Source organism: Hyperolius riggenbachi, chromosome 2, assembly GCF_040937935.1.
Source record: "Hyperolius riggenbachi isolate aHypRig1 chromosome 2, aHypRig1.pri, whole genome shotgun sequence".
Classification (NCBI taxonomy): Eukaryota; Metazoa; Chordata; class Amphibia; order Anura; family Hyperoliidae; genus Hyperolius; species Hyperolius riggenbachi.
The window spans coordinates 542,111,048-542,130,174 of NC_090647.1; the positions used below are offsets into that span (position 1 = coordinate 542,111,048).

The 19,127-nt window shown below is 47.4% G+C and overlaps 1 protein-coding gene across 3 annotated transcripts in view; it reads left to right on the plus strand.

Annotated features, from left to right (window-relative positions):
• The window catches only part of SPATA22 (spermatogenesis associated 22), a 44,648-nt gene that overhangs the window by 6,716 nt on the left and 18,805 nt on the right, over positions 1-19,127 (plus strand). For 2 of the 3 annotated variants that reach the window (XM_068270763.1, XM_068270764.1), the window contains exons 2-4: positions 4,051-4,185; positions 7,542-7,602; positions 12,318-12,392. In XM_068270763.1, coding sequence (XP_068126864.1) covers positions 4,051-4,185; positions 7,542-7,602; positions 12,318-12,392 — 271 coding nt within the window. The remainder of the gene's footprint in view (positions 1-4,050; positions 4,186-7,541; positions 7,603-12,317; positions 12,393-19,127) is intronic. The other variant, XM_068270765.1, reaches the window with a different exon arrangement.

The window sequence follows — 19,127 nt, forward strand, 5'->3', positions numbered from 1 at the left end:
GGGTGGGTAAAAAATAAAAATCAATTTCCACTTACCCGGGGCTTCCTCCAGCCCGTGGCAGGCAGGAGGTGCCCTCGCCGCCGCTCCGCAGGCTCCCGGTGGCCGACCCGACCTGGCATGCGCAGTAGAGCCCGGAGGACGTCCGATGACGTCAGAGCGCCGGCGTGGGACGCAGAAGTTCCGGGCCTTGGAGCGCAGAAGAGCCCGACCTGGCAGCTGGCCAGGTCGGGTCGGCCACCGGAGACCACCGGGAGCCTGCGGAGCGGCGGCGAGGGCACCTCCTGCCTGCCACGGGCTGGAGGAAGCCCCAGGTAAGTGGAAATTGATTTTTATTTTTTACCCACCCTCCCTGAACCTTCCCTTTAAGAAAGAGCGGTCCAATCCGTAGGTCTGGATGGGCCCCAGACCTATTATGTGCTTGGACAGCCGTGCAAAATCAGCTACGATTAAAGGGATACTTAAGTGATCTAAAAAAAAGGCTGTTTTACTTACCTGGGGCTTCTACCGGCCCCCTGCAGTTACCCTGCCTTTCTTTTTTTTAGATCACTTATGGGAAACCTGAGGTGAGAGGGATATTGAAGCTGCCATATTTATTTCCTTTCAAACAATACCAGTTGCTGGCAGTCCTCCTGATCCTGTGTCTCTAATGGCCCGTACTCACGGGCAACTTTTTGGGCCTGTCACCAGCACACGTGGGCGACAGGCCGGCGACAGCTCCTCGGCAGGTCCCTCCGCGTACACGCGGAAGAGGGACCAGCGGCGCGCCGACGTTCCTCCTCCCGCCGCGGAAGCTCCGTATACCTCAATGGAGGTTGCTGTCGCTAGTCCGCGTACTCACGCGGACTAGCGACAGTTGCGGCGGAGTTGAGCAGTTCAATCGCCTGGCGACATCAGCGACGGGCGACAGTTCGGGGTGCGCGCCCGTGCAACGGCGCATACTCACGGGCGACCTGTCCCACAACATGCGCGCGCCGCGTGTTGCGGCGACAATTGTAGCCCGTGAGTATGGGCCATAATATTTTTAGCCATAGACCCTGAACAAGCATGCAGCAGATCAGCACTCTGACTCAGCTGACTCAGGTTTTTCTGGATTAGCCACATGCTTGTTCAAGGGCTTTGACTTAGACTCTACTTATTCCAGAAGATCAACAGGACTGCCAGGCAACTAGCATTGTTTACAAGGAAATAAATATGGCAGCCTCCATATCACTCTCACCATCCCTTTAAAGCTAATGGGAACCCGATATAAAAAAAAAAGTCAGATACTCACCTAAGGAGAGGGAAGGCTCGGTCCTAATGAGCCTTTCCTCTCCCGGTGCCCAGTCCCGCGCAGGATCCCCCGTAGCAGTATTTGACCGTTTCGGTCAAATACTGCCACTTCCGCCGCAGAAGGGAGGTTTGGGAAGTCTTCGGGAGCACTTGGGTTCCCGAAGATGGGCCGCTGCATACTGCGCATGCTCGAGTGCCCTCTATGACGTACTCGGCCGCATCTCTGACGCACTCGCGCGTGCGCAGTATGGAGCCGCCGGCCTTCGGGAGCCCAAGTGCTCCCAAAGACTTCCGAAGTCCCCGCGGCGGATTTGCACGGAGGATTCACCGGGAGAGGAGAGGGTAGGCTCATTAGGACTCAGAGCCTTCCCTCTCCTTAGGTGAGTATCTGTCTTTTTTTTGTTTGACATGGGGTTACATTCGCTTTAAGGACTAGACTGTCCGAAACATGTCAGCTGTGTGACTCGTGTGACTCATGTGGATACGTCCAGAAATAAACGAGTCTTTGTGGACACGTGCAACCACTCTTTCTAATGTCCCTGAGTAGCTCTAAAAACAAGCGCATACACCCTGCCCATGCATGAGCCAAGACTTGCTCATCTTTGCAACTATTTTGGACATGAGTAGTTCCGAAGGCTTTCCCAGGAGTACTAAAGAGCTACAGTGGTTTGCAAAAGTATTCGGCCCCCTTGAAGTTTTCCACATTTTGTCACATTACTGCCACAAACATGAATCAATTTTATTGGAATTCCACGTGAAAGACTAAAACAAAGTGGTGTACACGTGAGAAGTGGAACGAAAATCATACAGGATTCCAAACATTTAAAAAAAAAAAAAATAACTGCAAAGTGGGGTGTGCGTAATTATTCAGCCCCCTGAGTCAATACTTTGTGGAACCACCTTTTGCTGCAATTACAGCTGCCAGTCTTTTAGGGTATGTCTCTACCAGCTTTGCACATCTAGAGACTGAAATCCTTGCCCGTTCTTCTTTGCAAAACAGCTCCAGCTCAGTCAGATTAGATGGACAGCGTTTGTGAACAGCAGTTTTCAGATCTTGCCACAGATTCTTGATAGGATTTAGATCTGGACTTTGACTGGGCCATTCTAACACATGGATATGTTTTGTTTTAATCCATTCCATTGTTGCCCTGGCTTTATGTTTAGGGTCTTTGTCCTGCTGGAAGGTGAACCTCTGCCCCAGTCTCTTGTGTTTTGCAGACTCCAAGAGGTTTTCTTCCAAGATTGCCCTGTATTTGGCTCCATCCATCTTCCCATCAACTCTGACCAGCTTCCCTGTCCCTGCTGAAGAGAAGTGCCCCCAGAGCATGATGCTGCCACCACCATATTTGACAGTGGGGATGGTGTGTTCAGAGTGATGTGCAGTGTTAGTTTTCCGCCACACATAGCGTTTTGCATTTTGGCCAAAAAGTTCAATTTTGGTCTCATCTGATCAGAGCACCTTCTTCCACGTTTGCTGTGTCCCCCACATGGCTTGTGGCAAACTGCAAACGGGACATTGTTTTCTGTTAACAATGGCTTTCTTCTTGCCACTCTTCCATAAAGGCCAACTTTGTGCAGTGCATGAGTAATAGTTTCCTATGGACAGATTCCCCCACCTGAGCTGTAGATCTCTGCAGCTCGTCCAGAGTCACCATGGGCCTCTTGACTGCATTTCTGATCAGAGCTCTCCTTGTGAGTTTAGGTGGATGGCCTTGTCTTGGTAGGTTTACAGTTGTGCCATACTCCTTCCATTTCTGAATGATCGCTTGAACAGTGCTCCGTGGGATGTTCAAGGCTTTGGAAATCTTTTTGTAGCCTAGGCCTGTTTTATATTTCTTAATAACTTTATCCCTGACCTGTCTGGTGTGTTCTTTGGACTTCATGGTGGTGTTGCTCCCAATATTGTCTTAGACAACCTCTGAGGCCGTCACAGAACAGCTGTATTTGTACTGACATTAGATTACACACAGGTGCACTCTAATTAGTCATTAGCACTCATCAGGCAATGTCTATGGGCAACTGACTGCACTCAGACCAAAGGGGGCTGAATAATTACGCACACCCCACTTTGCAGTTATTTTTTTACTTTTGCAAACCACTGTATTTGAATTTTCAGGACCAAGAAGAGTCTATGGTATCCAGAGCTTTCCCTCTACTTGAGTATGCATGAAACCTGACATGAGTTTCCTCACTTCAGATTCCATTTAACCCCTTGCATACTAGCAGTATCTGACCCCTTAAGGATCAGAGACTGCTGGTACAACAAAACAGAGCTTATTGACAAATCGCTGCACATACCTGTAGCTCTCGCCGGTCACGACACTTTCCCATCGTCACAAGCCCTTCTCTTTGCTGTTGCTATGATGGTAGAGCTCTGTGCACCGGTCAGGAGCCGCTTTAATTGGCTCCTGACCCTGTCCATCAATGTGAGCCAATGTCATTGGCTCACAGTGATCACGCGGTCAGGAACCAATGAAGGCGGCTCCTGACCCGCTCACAGAGCTCTGCCATCATATAGACAGCACAGCAGGACGGGTGCAGAACGTCAAGATCAGCAGGAGTGCGCGGTGGGGAAGGTGAAATCTACATTCTGTCAGAGCCGCACAGCCAACTGCAGGTCGTAGATTTCAACCGACGTGGTCTGGAAGCGGTTAACATGGCAGCTTGTTTTTGGGTCCATTTTGACACACATCATGTGATGATTTCTTAGCATGGACCTATAAATAATATTTCATTTTCTTCATTAGTCCCTTTTCAAACTGACACTGTTTTGCTTAACAGCCTATCTTCCAGTACCCATCTTCAACCAGAAGAAAATAAATCGGCAGCCCTTAACCTCAGCTCCTCAAACAGAAGAAGGTGCCGGATTTGTTTCTCAAAAATATACATTTTCTCCAATATCTACTAGGAATTCAGGTTTGTAAAAAAAAAAAAACATTTTTTGGGATATATTTGTGGTTTTGTGTCAGGGACATAGCTGCAACTCGCTGGGCCTCATAGTAAACTTTTTGGCCGGGCTCCTTCCCCAGCCCAAACTAACCCCTCCCTGCCAGTGGTTACCCTGCGCCCTATAGCATTCTCCCTGGCCCTGCAGCGGTAATGGTAACCTAGTGCAACCTCTGTTTGGCATTGTAGTTCATCCCTCCCAACTTTTGCATTAAGAAAGGAAGACGGTGGGAGGGAGGTATGGGGGTGTCACTGGGGGCAGAGCTTCTTGGGGAGGGGTTGAAGCTACTTGTGACTGGAGACAGAGCTTACTGTGCACAGCGAAGGGGCAATTCTACCAAAAATAAAAAGGTTGGTGCCTGATTACCTAGAGCTCCCCTGTCAGCAATTGCCTGAGGTAATAGCAGGCTGATAACAGCGGCCTACCCCCCAACACCCACCCGACCCCCATCATACTTACCGACAAGACAGCTTGCAGACACTAAAATCACATGACAGCACAGCTGTCACTCCTCCTAGACTGCTGACCTAGTCCTTCTGGCTGTGAAGGAGGGAGTGTCGGAAAGATGAAGAGCAGCACCCATTGCCTAGAGGCGGCGATATAGGTAAGTTAACCCTCTATGCCGCCATATATGCCTACCACGGTTTCACTGTTTGAAAAATCTCATTCCTAACAGTCAGCAATGGCAACTTTTACAGTATCTCAGAAATGTCCAGTTTAAATGCAGAAGAGCTGTAATCGTGTGATGAGATAGATAATTGATTATTGTAAGTGTCTGTCTGCTTTATTACAAGGGGAATGTGTTGCTTTAGAAAAAGGATCAGTTAGAGCTTGTCGCACGAGGGGCGTTTTTGGCCTTTTTTCAAGCGCGGGTGATTTTTAAAATCGCCCACAAAAGGCTTGTGCAATGAATCTCTATGAGAAGGTTTATATCAGCGCGGTTTGTGCTCTGTACGTTCAGCAAAGCGGTGCCTGGACCATTTTTGGGGCGTTTTTGCTATAATGGAAGGTATAGGAAGAGTGCTAAATGCTCACAAAAGCACTTTATGCAGCAATTGCGTTCGCGTTTTTTAAAATAAATACATTGGCCTCGATTCATAAAGCATTACCTCATGCGGTAATGCTGAAAACAGCAGACTTTACCGACCACTTAGCAAAATGTCAATTCATAAAGGCTGTTACCGCATGAAAAGCTGACATTACCGACGAGGGAGCTAAATTACCGACTTGGCTGCACTTACCGACAACACATGTCAGTAAATTGTCAGCAAATGTCAATTCATAAAGCCTGCAACATGCGGTAAGCCTGGCGGTAGTTACCGACACCTCTGGTGAGGTCTTAACAAGTTACTGACAGCTCTGACAGCTCTGATTAATGCAAAGTGCAGAGATCCGAAAGTCTGTTTGATTCATCTGTGGAGAGAGCCGGAGAGACGTCTGTGTGAATCATTTCAGCAGGCAGGGAAAGACTGTGTGACTCATCTGTCTGAGTCATCAGTGGAAAGAGTCGGCTGTGTGAGTAATTTCTGCAGGCAGGGAAAGACTGTGTGACTCATCTGTCTGAGTCATCAGTGGGAGAGCCAGAGAGAGCCGTCTGTGTGATTCATTTCTGCAGGGCAAAGAGGGAATCGGGACACTGCTCTACTCTACCGCTCAATGGGCTGCGGTAATTTACCGACCTCCAAGGGCAGCTGGGGAAATGTTTATGAATTAGCACACAGACCGGGAAAATACCGAGTGCGGTATTTTCCCGACAAGATTTTTGTTATCGCACTGCTGTTTATGAATCGAGGCCATAGGGGTTGATTCACTAAACCGTGCTAACTCATAGCATGGCCGTGCTAGCGTTATAACACACGTAACTGTTTTCACGTTTGCGCGCAGAAACCGTTACGCGCGTTATAACGTGCAAATCGCTATGAGTTACCATGGTTTAGTGAGTCAACCCCATTGTATTTATTCTTTTCCGGGTAAAGAGTTCACTTCCTGACTTGCATCAGGGAGTGAATTACAAAAGCGCTTAGAAAAGTGCTTTTACCAGAAACGCAGCGCGCAGTGGAGTGACGGAAGTGGGGAAAAAAAGCCTATAAAAACGCAAACCGCTTGCGTTTTCGATTTTAGGTGTGAATGAGGCCTTAAGGTTCATTAACCTATTTTGGTTCCTGGACGTAGTTTCTACGTCCAGGAACCATGCGCGCTACCGCGCGCCCCCGCGGCCGATCGTGCGCGTGCACGCGCACTCCCGGCCGCGGATTCGGTAGCCAAGGAATCAATGTATCGGGCTATGAAGCCCGATCACTGATTCCTCTCCTCCGCTGAAAAAGCGACAGCTTCTCTCGGAAGTTGAGCTTTTTCTGGCCGTCTCCTTCCCGATGCGTCACTCTAAGCGCGTGCTACGCTTAGAGTGACGTCATGTAAACAAACTCATGGCCGCCATCTTGTGGCCAAAAAGTAATACTACACCTGAAAAAAAAAAAAAAAAGAATTAACACATATTTACATTATAAATCTATTGTTTACCTCCCACCCTCCCAAAAGTACCCAAATAAAATGTTTAGTATTAAAAAAAAAAAAACATTACAATAAAAAAAAAAAAACATGCAAATATTTACCTAAGGGTCTAAACTTTTTAAATATCAATGTAAAGATGAAATATTTTTATATTTTTTTTATTTTAAACTTGTAAATAGTGATAGATGCAAAATGGAAAAAATGCACCTTTATTTCCAAATAAAATATTGTCGCCATACATTGTGATAGGGACATAATTTTAACGGTGTAATAACTGGGACATATGGACAAATACAATACGCGAGTTTTAATTATGGAGGCATGTATTATTTTAAAACTATAATGGCTGAAAACTGAGAAATAATGAATTTTTCCATTTTTTTCTTATTCTTCCTGTTAAAATGCATTTACAGTAAAGTGGCTCTTAGCAAAATGTACCCCCCAAAGAACGCCTAATTGGTGGCGGAAAAAACAAGATATAGATCAGTGCATTGTGATAAGTAGTGATAAAGTTATAGGCTAATGAATGGGAGGTGAACATTTCTCACGTGAAAACGACGGAACCTGAATGGGTTAACGTGTTCCTCTTACTTGCCTGGGTTTGGGCATTTAGTTATGGAGATTGATGACCACCACAAATAAATTGTTATCTAAAACAACCCTACAACCCAAGGAAATTTGGCCTTGGAGCGGTAAGTGCATAAATCCGGTCTTGATGTGTGGCTGAATGTTTATTACAGAACACTGCCTATTCAACTCATATCGTATATTCTGATTAAAGTTTTTTTTTTTTTTTACATCCTGTTTCTGTCAGATTCAATGTGGACAAGCGGATCCCCTGCAATAACTAATTTTACGAGAAAACCAGACTGTAGGTAAGAAAGTGAGGTGTATTATGTTTTGTGCCACAAAGTGAAATATGGGTAGTGTGTGTGAATTGAATTGGTGAGCCGGAAGTCCAGCGTACATCATATATTAAAGAAAAAACATCACTAGGCTCCAATTGGTATATAGTGACAACCGCTGCTGAGTAAGAACAATGTCCAAAGTTAAAAATCACATACATAAAGCAATCAGTGCAGAATCTTATTTTTAAAGAGAACCCGAGGTGGGTTCTGAGAATCCTATTAGCACACAGAGGCTGGATCTGCATATAATACTCAGCCTCTGTTGCTATACTGTCTCCCCCCTGCACTCTGCTGTCCCCCATAAATCCAAAGCCGTGCTAGCAACATCGACGAAATCGGCACTGTCACTCTCGTCGCTCCTCCGCCTCCTCTATGTTGCCGCTCCCAGCCTGCGTCCTTTCCCTCCCCGCTGATTGGAGGGAAGGGACGCAGGCGGGGAGTGGAGATATAGAGGAGGCGGGGGAGCGGCGAGAGTGACAGTGCAGAGGTAAACAGCCGGCTGGTGACACGCTGCACGGCATTTGATTTATGGGGGACAGTGCAGGGAGGGCCTGGATGGAAACAGTATAGCAACAGAGGCTGGGCATAGACTCTCCACTGTGTTTAATTTTTAGGCTTTATATATCTTGTGTCCACCATCACCATTTAAAGGGGCACTACAGCGAAAACCTGTAAAATTTAAAGTACTTGCAAACATATACAAATAAGAAGTACATTTCTTTCAGAGTAAAATGAGCCATAAATTACTTTTCTCTTATTTTGCTGTCACTTACAGTAGGTTATAGAAATCTGACAGAAGTGACAGGTTTTGGACTAGACCAGGCATGGGCAAACTCGGCCCTCCAACTGTTACGGAACTACAAGTCCCACAATGGATTTGCCTTTATGAGTCATGACTATGGCTGTCAGAGTCCTACAATGCATTGTGGGATTTGTAGTTCCGTAACAGCTGGAGGGCAGAGTTTGCCCATGCCTGGACTAGACCATCTCTTCATAGGGGATTCTCATGGATATATTTATTTTCAAAAGCACTTAGTGAATGGCAGTTGCTCTGTCCAACTGCCAAACAACTGTGTAGTGAGCAGGGAAGCTGGCCAGCATCATTGTTTAAATCCTTTTTAGGGAATATCTTTATAAAGAATAAAAGCATTGCTGAGAATCCCCTATGAAGAGATGGACTAGTCCAAAACCTGTCACTTCTGTCAGATTTCAACTGCCTACTGTAAGTGACAGCATTATGGGAGAAAATTAATTTATGGCTCATTTTACTCTGGAAAAAAACGTACTTCTTATTTGTTTATGTTTGCACATATTTTAAATTTTACAGTTTTTCGCCATAGTACCCCTTTAAGGGAAAAAAAGTAGGCTTACCAGCCACACACATTCATGTTATAAGGTTGTGAGTATAGCTATAGCAACCAGGGAAGTTGGATCGACCCTCCTGAATCCGAATTGTTCTCCGGTCCTCCAATCGGTTGGTGTGAGGGGTGTGCCCTGACACTGTAGAGTTGGATGTCTTATCCCTCAGCTCTCTCCCTAGCCTTTGTTTAAAGGCCCTCTTCTGGGATGTTGAAGCACTTTTTTCAAGAGGGACCTACTACTACACTTTGTTCGAGAGGGACCTTGTCCTGCAGCTCCCCCTGACCCTCCATAATAGCCAAAACGCTCCGGTTTTCCCCGCAGATCACCCCCTGCCGTACACCGTGCTGACCAGCATGATTTTTGGCCTGCGGATCTATGTGAGACCACTGCTTCACTGGCGCAACTAGGCCTCAAAATTTACAAATGTCTAGAACTGCCTCCTGGTGGTGCTGGACATCTTTGAGGGACCCTGGGAGGCTTTGAAGGCATCCAGGATTGCAAGATGTGACCCTGCTTACCCTACATCTGCATTATTGAAGGTGCTGAACTTTACCTCCAGACCCTGTTACTCTGCATGCCCTGTACTTACACTAGGTCTCCCTGACACTACAACAACAGCTTCTCACTTCACTGCTCTCTCTGCCTTCAATTGATACCTTACTGCATTTGAGATCGCCATCACGCTTTAACACAAACGTCGCCACACGTGCACCTATTATTGGTGAATCCTCTAGCGATTTCTTCCAATCACGGTTGGTGTGCCATCCGAGAATATGAATGAATAAAACTGAAAAAACAAACAACAGCTTTAAGTGCAAACTGCTTTATTGTGTAAAAAAAACCAAAATACTGTACCAAATAAGTAAAAACATAAAAAAGCGCTTACATATGGGGCCGAGAACATGGGAACCCTGGTATAAGTTTGCGCGTGTGTCTCTTCCTCACTGGTTTTGCAATCTTGCGTCATCAGGGATTCGCCTAAGTGATAGATACAGTAAATTGTTTTGGGGCAACATCTAGGCTTTTTTGGGGATATATTTGTTTCCAAGAATGTTTTCATTTTATAAGCATTTTACAGGGTGGAGGGAAAGGCATAAATGCAGAAAATACAATTTTTGTTTTCCTCATGTTTTACCCTTCTTAATTTTCATATGACTAGTGCCACAATAATAAAACACATCAATTAAAATGTTGCCACATGTACCGTATTTCATCACTAGTCTTTCACGTAGCGCACCATTCTGGCCAATTTGTGTGTCTGTAGCAACTGGAGGCGATTGCTATGATGCACAGTTTGTGGACCCCCAATGCTGTACAGATACACTGATAGGCAACAGCAAACCATTACAGGTGTACCTGAATCTTAGGGCCCTTTTCCACCAGCGCGTTTGCGCTGGCTGAATCGCAAAACCGCAAACCGCTAGCGATTTTACAATCGCTACGGTTTGCTTTTTAACATAGGAATCGCGGTAGGTCATTCCCACTACCGCGATTCGCTTTTGTCGGGAACGCGAACGCGCGGCGGAGCGATAATTGCCGCGATTTTGCTATGCAGTGCATAGCATAGCAAAATCGCGGCCGCAAACGTCGGGGGAATCGCCGGTTTTGCGATTCAGCAATCGCTAGCGTTCAGCGTGAACGCTAGCGATTGCAGGTGTAAAAGGGCCCTGTTAAAGAGACTCTGTAACAACAAAAACCTCCCCTGGGGGGTACTCGCCTCGGGTGGGGAAAGTCTCCGGATCCTAATGAGGCTTCCCACGCCGTCCTCTGTCCCACGGGGGTCTCGCTGCAGCCCTCCGAACAGCCGGCGACAGAGCCGACTGTAGCTTCAATATTTACCTTTGCTGGCTCCAGCGGGGGCGCTGTGGCGACTTTCGGCACGGAAATAGACGGAAATACCCGATCTCCGTCGGGTCCGCTCTACTGCGCAGGCGCCGGAAACTTGCGCCTGCGCAGTAGAGCAGACCCAACGGCGATCAGGTATTTCCGCCTACTTTGGCGCCGACAGCCATCAGAGCGCCTGCGCAGGAGCCAGGAAGGTAAATATTGCGTCACGGCTGTACGGAGGGCTACAGCGAGACCCCCGAGGGACGCAGGACGGCGTGGGAAGCCTCATTAGGATCCTGAGGCTTCCCCCACCCGAGGTGAGTACCCCCCAGGGGCCGTTTTGTCGTTACAGTTCCTCTTTAAAGTAAACCAGAGCTTGTAAATAATCAAGAATCAATACTTACCCAGGGCTTCCTCCAGCCCCATAAGCACTTGTGAGTCCCACGCCGTGCTTCCGCTGTCTGCCGTTCAGCCGCGATCAGCCCCGGTAACCCCTTCAGTTGGGTCTTCTGTGCATGCTCAGACCTTCCACACATGCTCAGACTGACGCAACTGAAAGAGTTACCGGGGCTGATCGCAGCTGAATAGCAGACAGCGGGAGCATGGCAAGGAACTCAGACCTGCTTCTGGGGCTGGAGGAAGCCCAAGGTAAGTATTGATTCTTGATTATTCACCAGCTCTGGATTACTTTAAGGCCAAGTATAGGTGGAATAAGGGGGTTAATTAGTTGGGTAACCACAACTGGGGGAAAAAAAACACTTTATTGATTAATGTAGCACTGTCACTTTAAACTTTTTTTTTTTTTTTTTTTTTTTTTTATAGCAGCAATCACTTGTGCACACACTTGCATGTGCATGAGCGAGAATAACATCGGTGCACACATGCACAGGTGGGAACATGCACACGAGTGCAAGTGCATGACGAGACTTTCATGTCCTAGAATCGTTAGTTGGAAAAATTAGGATGTGAGAGTCATGCTGAAGAATCTAGACTGGTAAATTAGCATTAATTTGCATAAATGACACAAGGATTGCTTTTACTGTCATTTTTCATTTCACATAGGGCCTGAGCCCACTGCTGCGTTTTAAAAAACCGCATAGGGCCCTTTTCCATTGGCGAAAGAGATGCGTTGCAGCTACGCATCACTTTCGGCGGCGCCCGCGTCACTTCCGCATCTCCTGATGCGGAAGTCAGTTGAAGGGATGGGACGCGGCTGCGGTCGGATGTGGGCGTGCGAGAATCCGTAGCATGCTGCAGATTCTCGGATCGTTCCGCACCACATGCATACAGTGGAAACTCTTCCATTGCCATGCATGTGTTTCAGCACTCTAGTGGAAATGGGCCCATAGAAACGCATGCGTTTTTAAAGCGTTTTGAAATGCATTTTAATGCGTTTTAAAACGCTTAAAAAAAGCATGCATTTCTAAAAATGCAGCAGTGGGCTCAGGCCCTTAATAATGATTGCAGGACCACTGTAATATGTTTATATGCAGCCCACAGGTTGCCCCTTCTACTCCTTGGCCTTATGCCTCTTCTGCCCAACAGCTTGAGCCCAATACAGCTGGCAAGTAAGTATAGCCGACTGTTTTATTAATTTAATATTTTATTTATTTATTTTAGTATTTATATAGCGCCAACATCTTACGCAGCACTGTACAGAGTATATTGTCTTGCCACTAACTGTCCCTCAGAGGGGCTCACAATGTAGTCCCTACCATAGTTAGTGTGGCTGGATGGTGTAATGGTTAAGGGCTCTGCCTCTGACACAGGAGACCAGGGTTCGAATCTCGGCTCTGTCTGTTCAGTAAGCCAGCACCTATTCAGTAGGAGACCTTAGGCAAGTCTCCCCAACACTGCTACTGCCTATAGAGCGCGTCCTAGTGGCTGCAGCTCTGGCGCTTTGAGTCCGCCAGGAGAAAAGCGCGATATAAATGTTATTTGTCTTGTCATAGTCGTATGTCGTGTTGTGTGTGTATCGTAGTCTAGGGCCAATTTAGGGGGAAAGCCAATTATCTTATCTGTATATTTTTGGGATGTGGAAGGAAACCGGAGTGCCTGGAGGAAACCCATGCAGACACAGGGAGAACATACAAACACCTTGCAGATGTTTACCTGGCTGGGATTCGAGCTGGGGACCCAGCGCTGCAAGGCAAGAGCACTAACTACTACACCACCGTATATTTAAAGGATTCCAGAGCCTAAAGGCTGTAGTAAAAAGGGAAGCTGTACTGGGTAGGGGGGGGGGGCATAATCAAATACTCACCATACCTCCCATCCCACACCCTTCTCCTCTGCAAATTGGGCGACTCCAAACCGAACATACTGCGCCGCACATGTGCAGTATGTCCATTCTGCTCCCCTGTGGCTGCGCAGAGTGATGTCACTGGACCCCGCATCTCCAATCAGCACACACAAAGGGACGCAGAAGCGAGTGCGCTTCTGTCCTGTGACATCACTGTGCGGCCACAGTGGAGCAGAACAGACATACAGTGCATGCACGGTGCAGTATGTCCAGGTTTGGAAACTGTGGACTGAGCAGAGTAGAACGACAAGTGACGGAGGGGAAACGGGAGGTGCGGTAAGTATTTGATTATGCCGCACTACACCTTCACTTTTTACCAGAGTGTTCCGGCTCTGGTATCCTTTAATTAAAACAGTTCCCCAACCCTGTCTTCAAGGCCCACCCACAGTACATGTTTTGCAGGAAAGCACAAACATTCACAGGTGAGGTAATTAGTGTCTCAGCAGAGATGACTAACTACCTCTGTGGGTTTCCATAAAACATGCACTGTTGGTGGGAATTGAGGACACGGTTGGGGAACACTGCTAAAATATGCAATTGATACGACCTGTGGTACATGGGTAGCGAGAGCATAGTCATGTTTATGTGAATCATACTGCAGGTCGCACTTATTGTGTAAGGCACGGTACACTGCTGGCAGTAGAAACTGCAATATTGCCATGCACTGCCTGTGCACAACAATATTCCTGGTAGTTTGTGCATCAGCTCCTTTGTTAAAGAGAAACTCAGACCAAAAATTGAACTTTATCCCAATCAGTAGCTGATACCCCCTTTTACATGAGAAATCTATTCCGTTTCACAAACAGACCATCAGGGGGCGCTGTATGACTGATATTGTGGTGAAACCCCTCCCACAAGTAATCCCTCCCACAAGAAAAGTTCGAACTTTTGTGGGAAATAGCTGTTTACAGCTGTTTCCAACTGCCAAAAACCATGCAGCAGCTACATCACCTGCCAACAGTAAAATGTTCACTGGAGTTCCTCTTTAACTAATATAGCATTCGATTTCACCTATGGAAAGATAATTGCAGGTAAATAAGGTTTCTCAAAAGTAGGCCTTATACTGTGGCTGGGTAGTGTACTGGGCTCTGCCTCTGACACAGGAGACCAGTATTTGAATCTCAGCTTTTCCTGTTCAGTAAACCAGCACCTCTTCAGAAATAGACCTTGGGCAAGACGCTGCTACAACCTAAAGAGCGTGTCCCCTAGTGGCTGCAGCTCTGGCGCTTTGAGTCCGCCAGGAGAAAAGCGCAATATAAATGTTCTGTGTCTGTCTTATATGTAGGTGGTGATCCCCAGTCAAACTTTTTAGCAATCTGACTGCTCTGGTCAATTTTCTGATTGATAATCAATTGTACAGAATTACAATTTGAAGCATGTGTGTTGTACAGTGACTCTTACATGGGATATTTTGTTACTAATGACCTCTGACAGGTTACATGCTTGTGTCATATTATTTCAGTTGGTCATTTGCATATGTACACAGCCACAGGTGATCAATGTTTATTTGTTGCCACATAGTAGCGGCCGCACTAGTGAAGTATCGCGGTGGTGATACATATCACTACCGCGTGGCTTCTGTAAGCAGCGGCCGTTGCTTAGTTACGCACCTTACACTGCTACTAGTGCTCGTAGTGTGCAGGGGTATAAAATTAAGTCGTGCTGATTTATTAGCGCAAGCAACAGGAGGTTGCTCTATATACTTTGATATATCAAGTTCAGTGAGCGATGCCCAAAATATGGACAAGTAATGCATTCAAGAACAATTTTTCCGCTCTGGAAATTGGAAACTAAAAGTCTCCCAGTCTTTATCACAGGGGCAGACTCTGAGTACCGCCCTCAAAGCAGTGTTGAGTAAAAGAAAGGGGCTGAAAATCCAGCCTCAGCTCTCAATTTTATAACGTCACTTATGGAACCTGAAGCTAGCAGAGAGCCCAAGGCTGCCTTCCATTATGAATGGACTTCTACAAACAAGGAAATCAGACTTCTTCCAAAATCTTAAAGAGAACCTGAGACGAGAAGGGTCTCAGGTTAATACTTACCTGGGGTTTCCTTAAAGCGGAACTGAAAAAAGTGTTTTTTTCAATTAACTGTTAAGGTAGGTGTGACAATAGGTGATTGGATTAGGACTGCAGACTCTAATGTACAGTACTGTATTTGTTGTCCCATAGAAAACTCACCTTCCCCCCAAGCTCTGGAGACATCAGAGATACACCTTATCAGCCTCAGGCCATTCACTATTTAGGCTGCTGAGTGGTTGGCTCTCCACAGGAGGCAGACAGCTAGGCACCTGAGAGCAGAGCTGGTTTCATGTTTGTACCTCATGGAAAGCAGTTGGATTGTGTCTGGGGAAGGGAGAGCAGCTCACTGGATCTGTTGTGAGCCAGGAGAATTCCCCATGCGGCCAGGACACAGATAGGATGTGCTGAACTAAGTGTCCTGAGGCCCTGGACTGTGGACTGGTGTATCTCACCTGCATCTGGTCGTGTAGACTTGTCGGATGTCTACTGGATATTGGGACTGATGAGAACTGCATCTATTGGGACTGTTGGGATCTGTTGTGCACCTCTTGGACACCTTCTATTGGTGGAGTTACTAGAACTTTGGGACTTATGTTGCTTTGCCTGCGAAGCTGGGAATTGTGACTGCTTGGTAGGGGAATCTGGGACACTCCCTTGTGGATTATATAGTAATATTGTGAACTTTTTGTGTGAACTGTGTGACCAATAAATGCCCCGCCAGTCGGGTTTCGTTTAATCTGCCGCTATACACTGTGTCTCTGGGCTCTGTGGTCTCGGAACCGTCACAACTGGTCGGCAGTGGTGGGGTCAGAGCACAGTAGTTGGCAGACGAAGACTTGACCATCATGGAGGATAATTGCTTATCTGAATACCAAAACTGGACAGTCGCCAGTCTACAAGAGCGAGCCAGAGAGCTGGGACTGAGCTATAGAGGACTCCCTAAGGGCCAGCTGATGGCCAGTCTGGAGAAAGCTGAACAGCAGAGATGTGAGGCTACAGAGACATCCCTAGCAGCACCATCGATCAGCAGGTCAGAGGCACCTCCACAGACTGGAAAAAGTCAGTGGGTCATATGGTATGAGGAGGAGATGGCAATTCTAGGAGATGATGCAACGCTAGAAATGAAAACTGCTGCTATCCGTAAGGCCCAACAGAGACAGGAGCTCGAGGCTACTCGGAACCATGAGCGAGCCACTGTGTCCACCCCAGCTCTCCGAGATACCCCAAAAATCTCTCGCAAAGACTTTAAGCCATTTGTTGAGGTATCAGGAGATGTTGATGGGTTTTTTCAGGACTTTGAATTGCAATGTGAGCTACTGGATGTCCCCGCTATGGACTGGCCCCGTCATGTTGTGGGGTTGCTGGAGGGGGGTGCTGCAGAGGCATACCGAATGTTGGATCAAGGAGACAAGCGCAATTATGGGGCTATCAAACAGGCAGTATTGGACTATTATGCTATAACACCTGATGCTCACAGGAGCCAATTTCGGCGCACCCCCTGCAACATGGAGAACTCTTTTAAAGTTTTTGCTCATAAGATCTCCCAAGCATGCCGCCGTTGGCTGGAAGGAGAGCAAGCCTTTACTGCAGAGCAGATAATCCAAGTGTTTCTCATGGAGCAATTCTTCATCAAGTGCCCAGCTGAAGTGCGTGAGTGGGTGCGAGAGAGGAAACCAGCTACCCTAGATGAGGCTGCAGCACTAGCGGATGAGGCCCTGACTATCAAGCCACACTGGAGAAAGACTGCAGCAGAGCTGCCCAGAACGGGTAACCCACCTTCTCAGGGAGCCCAAGTGTATTGCCCACCCCATCGTCGATCACAGCCTTCTTCAGCTTTAAACCCTGTGGCCGCTCCACCTCATTTGCCATATATGCCACGACCCAGATCTACCCAGAACCCTCCACAGCGGCACTGCTTTGGCTGCGGACAGCTAGGGCACTTCCAGGCCAAATGTCCCCTGGGAAGGAGAAATGCACCATCTAGAGCCCCAAGGACTATTCATTATGTGGACATACAGCAGAATTCAGAGGATCTGCCACCACCCCCAGCTGAATGGCTCCCGGACTCAACCCCTGGACTTTATGGGGTGCAACCTCTTGTCCCTCAGTCTACTGCAGTTCACCAAAAGTACCTTCAGGAAGTCTTTGTGGATGGTAATAGAGCTGTTGGCTTTCGAGATTCTGGGGCATTTCTTACAATTGTGGATCCTAAACTAGTGCAGCCTGAGGCCATCCAGGCTGGGAAGAACTTGGTGATTCAACTGGCTGGAGGCGCACAACAATCTATACCAAGGGCTCGGGTCACTTTGGACTATGGCTTTGGGCCCCAAAATTGTAGTGTGGGTGTGATGAGTGGCCTGCCTGCAGATGTGCTCCTGGGAAATGATATTGGTGATCTCCAATGCCACTTTGTGGGTGCAGTTACAAGAAATCAGATTATCAGCAATACAGCAAATGGAGAAGATGAGCTGGATGCGGAACAAGCCCCACTTGCGATGCAGCAGCCAACGGTGAGTGACCCTTCCGTTTCTGAGAACTATGCAGTATCATGGGATAGGGATGAGTTCAGAAGGGAATTAGAAGTGGACCCTACGCTCACAAGCTTCTGGGCACGTGCAGAATCACAAGAGGTTGGGAGGATAGGGGAGCACATAATCAAAGAAAATGGTTTGCTGTATAGAGTTGTTGATGCTAGGTCCCCTGAGCAACCCTGGACAGGTAGCCGACAGCTCATTGTCCCTCAGAGGTACAGGGCCACTTTATTGCATCTTGCACACAATATTCCCATGTCTGGTCATCAAGGAAAGAAGCGAACAGAGAAGCGGTTAGAACAAGCATTCTACTGGCCAGGGATCTCCCAGTCAGTTGCTTACTTTTGTCGTACCTGTGACACCTGCCAACGCAAAGCTAAACCCGGTGATCACCCCAAGGCACCCCTGCAACCCCTTCCTATTATCGAGGAACCCTTCCAGCGAGTAGCCATAGACATTATTGGACCCTTAGCACGCCCTAGCAAGTCTGGGAAGCGCTATATATTAACTGCTGTGGACTATGCTACGCGATACCCTGAAGCAGTCGCTTTACCCAGTATTACAGCTTCCCGTGTGGCAGAGGCCCTAGTTACCATATTCACAAGAGTTGGATTCCCAGCTGAGATTCTTTCAGACCAGGGCACACAGTTCATGTCAGACCTGGTACAATCCCTCTGGCGTTCTTGTGGGGTGAGAGCCATTAGAACCACCCCTTATCACCCTCAGACAAATGGACTGTGTGAGAGATTCAATGGGACTCTGAAAACCATGCTACGTGCCTTTGCTGACACTGAACCTGATTGGGAACGATATCTACCCCACCTTCTTTTTGCTTACCGGGAGGTACCCCAGGAGTCCACTGGATTCTCTCCTTTCGAGCTACTGTATGGTCGGAAGGTGAGGGGCCCCCTTACCCTTATAAAGGAACACTGGGAGGGATGTCTAGAAGACACTGGAACTCCTGTAGTCCCCTATGTTCTTGAGTTGCGAGAAAGAATGAGCCAGCTAGCTGGCTTTGCAAAATCACATCTCAAGGCTGCCCAAACTCGCCAAAAGACTTGGTATGATCGTAAAGCCCGCCTCCGTGACTTCGTGGAAGGGCAGCGGGTGCTTATGATCATGCCTCATCCCCAAAATAAACTGCAAACTATTTGGGAAGGGCCATTTCGAGTTTTAAAGAGACTTAATGAAACCAATTACATTATTTCCCTGGATGACCAGGGGCAAAGACAAAAGACAGTGCATGTGAACATGCTAAAGGAATATCATGATCGTTCTATCCCTATCCTTGCCCTGTGTCACCTTTCCCCTGAGGAAACTGGGGAAGACCCCTTAATTGACTTACTGGACAGCACCCGAATCCAGATGACTGCAGAACAAGTTTCCCTGGGGGATCACCTAAATTGTAAACAACAAAGAGAAATGCGTGCTGTGATTCAGTGCTATGCC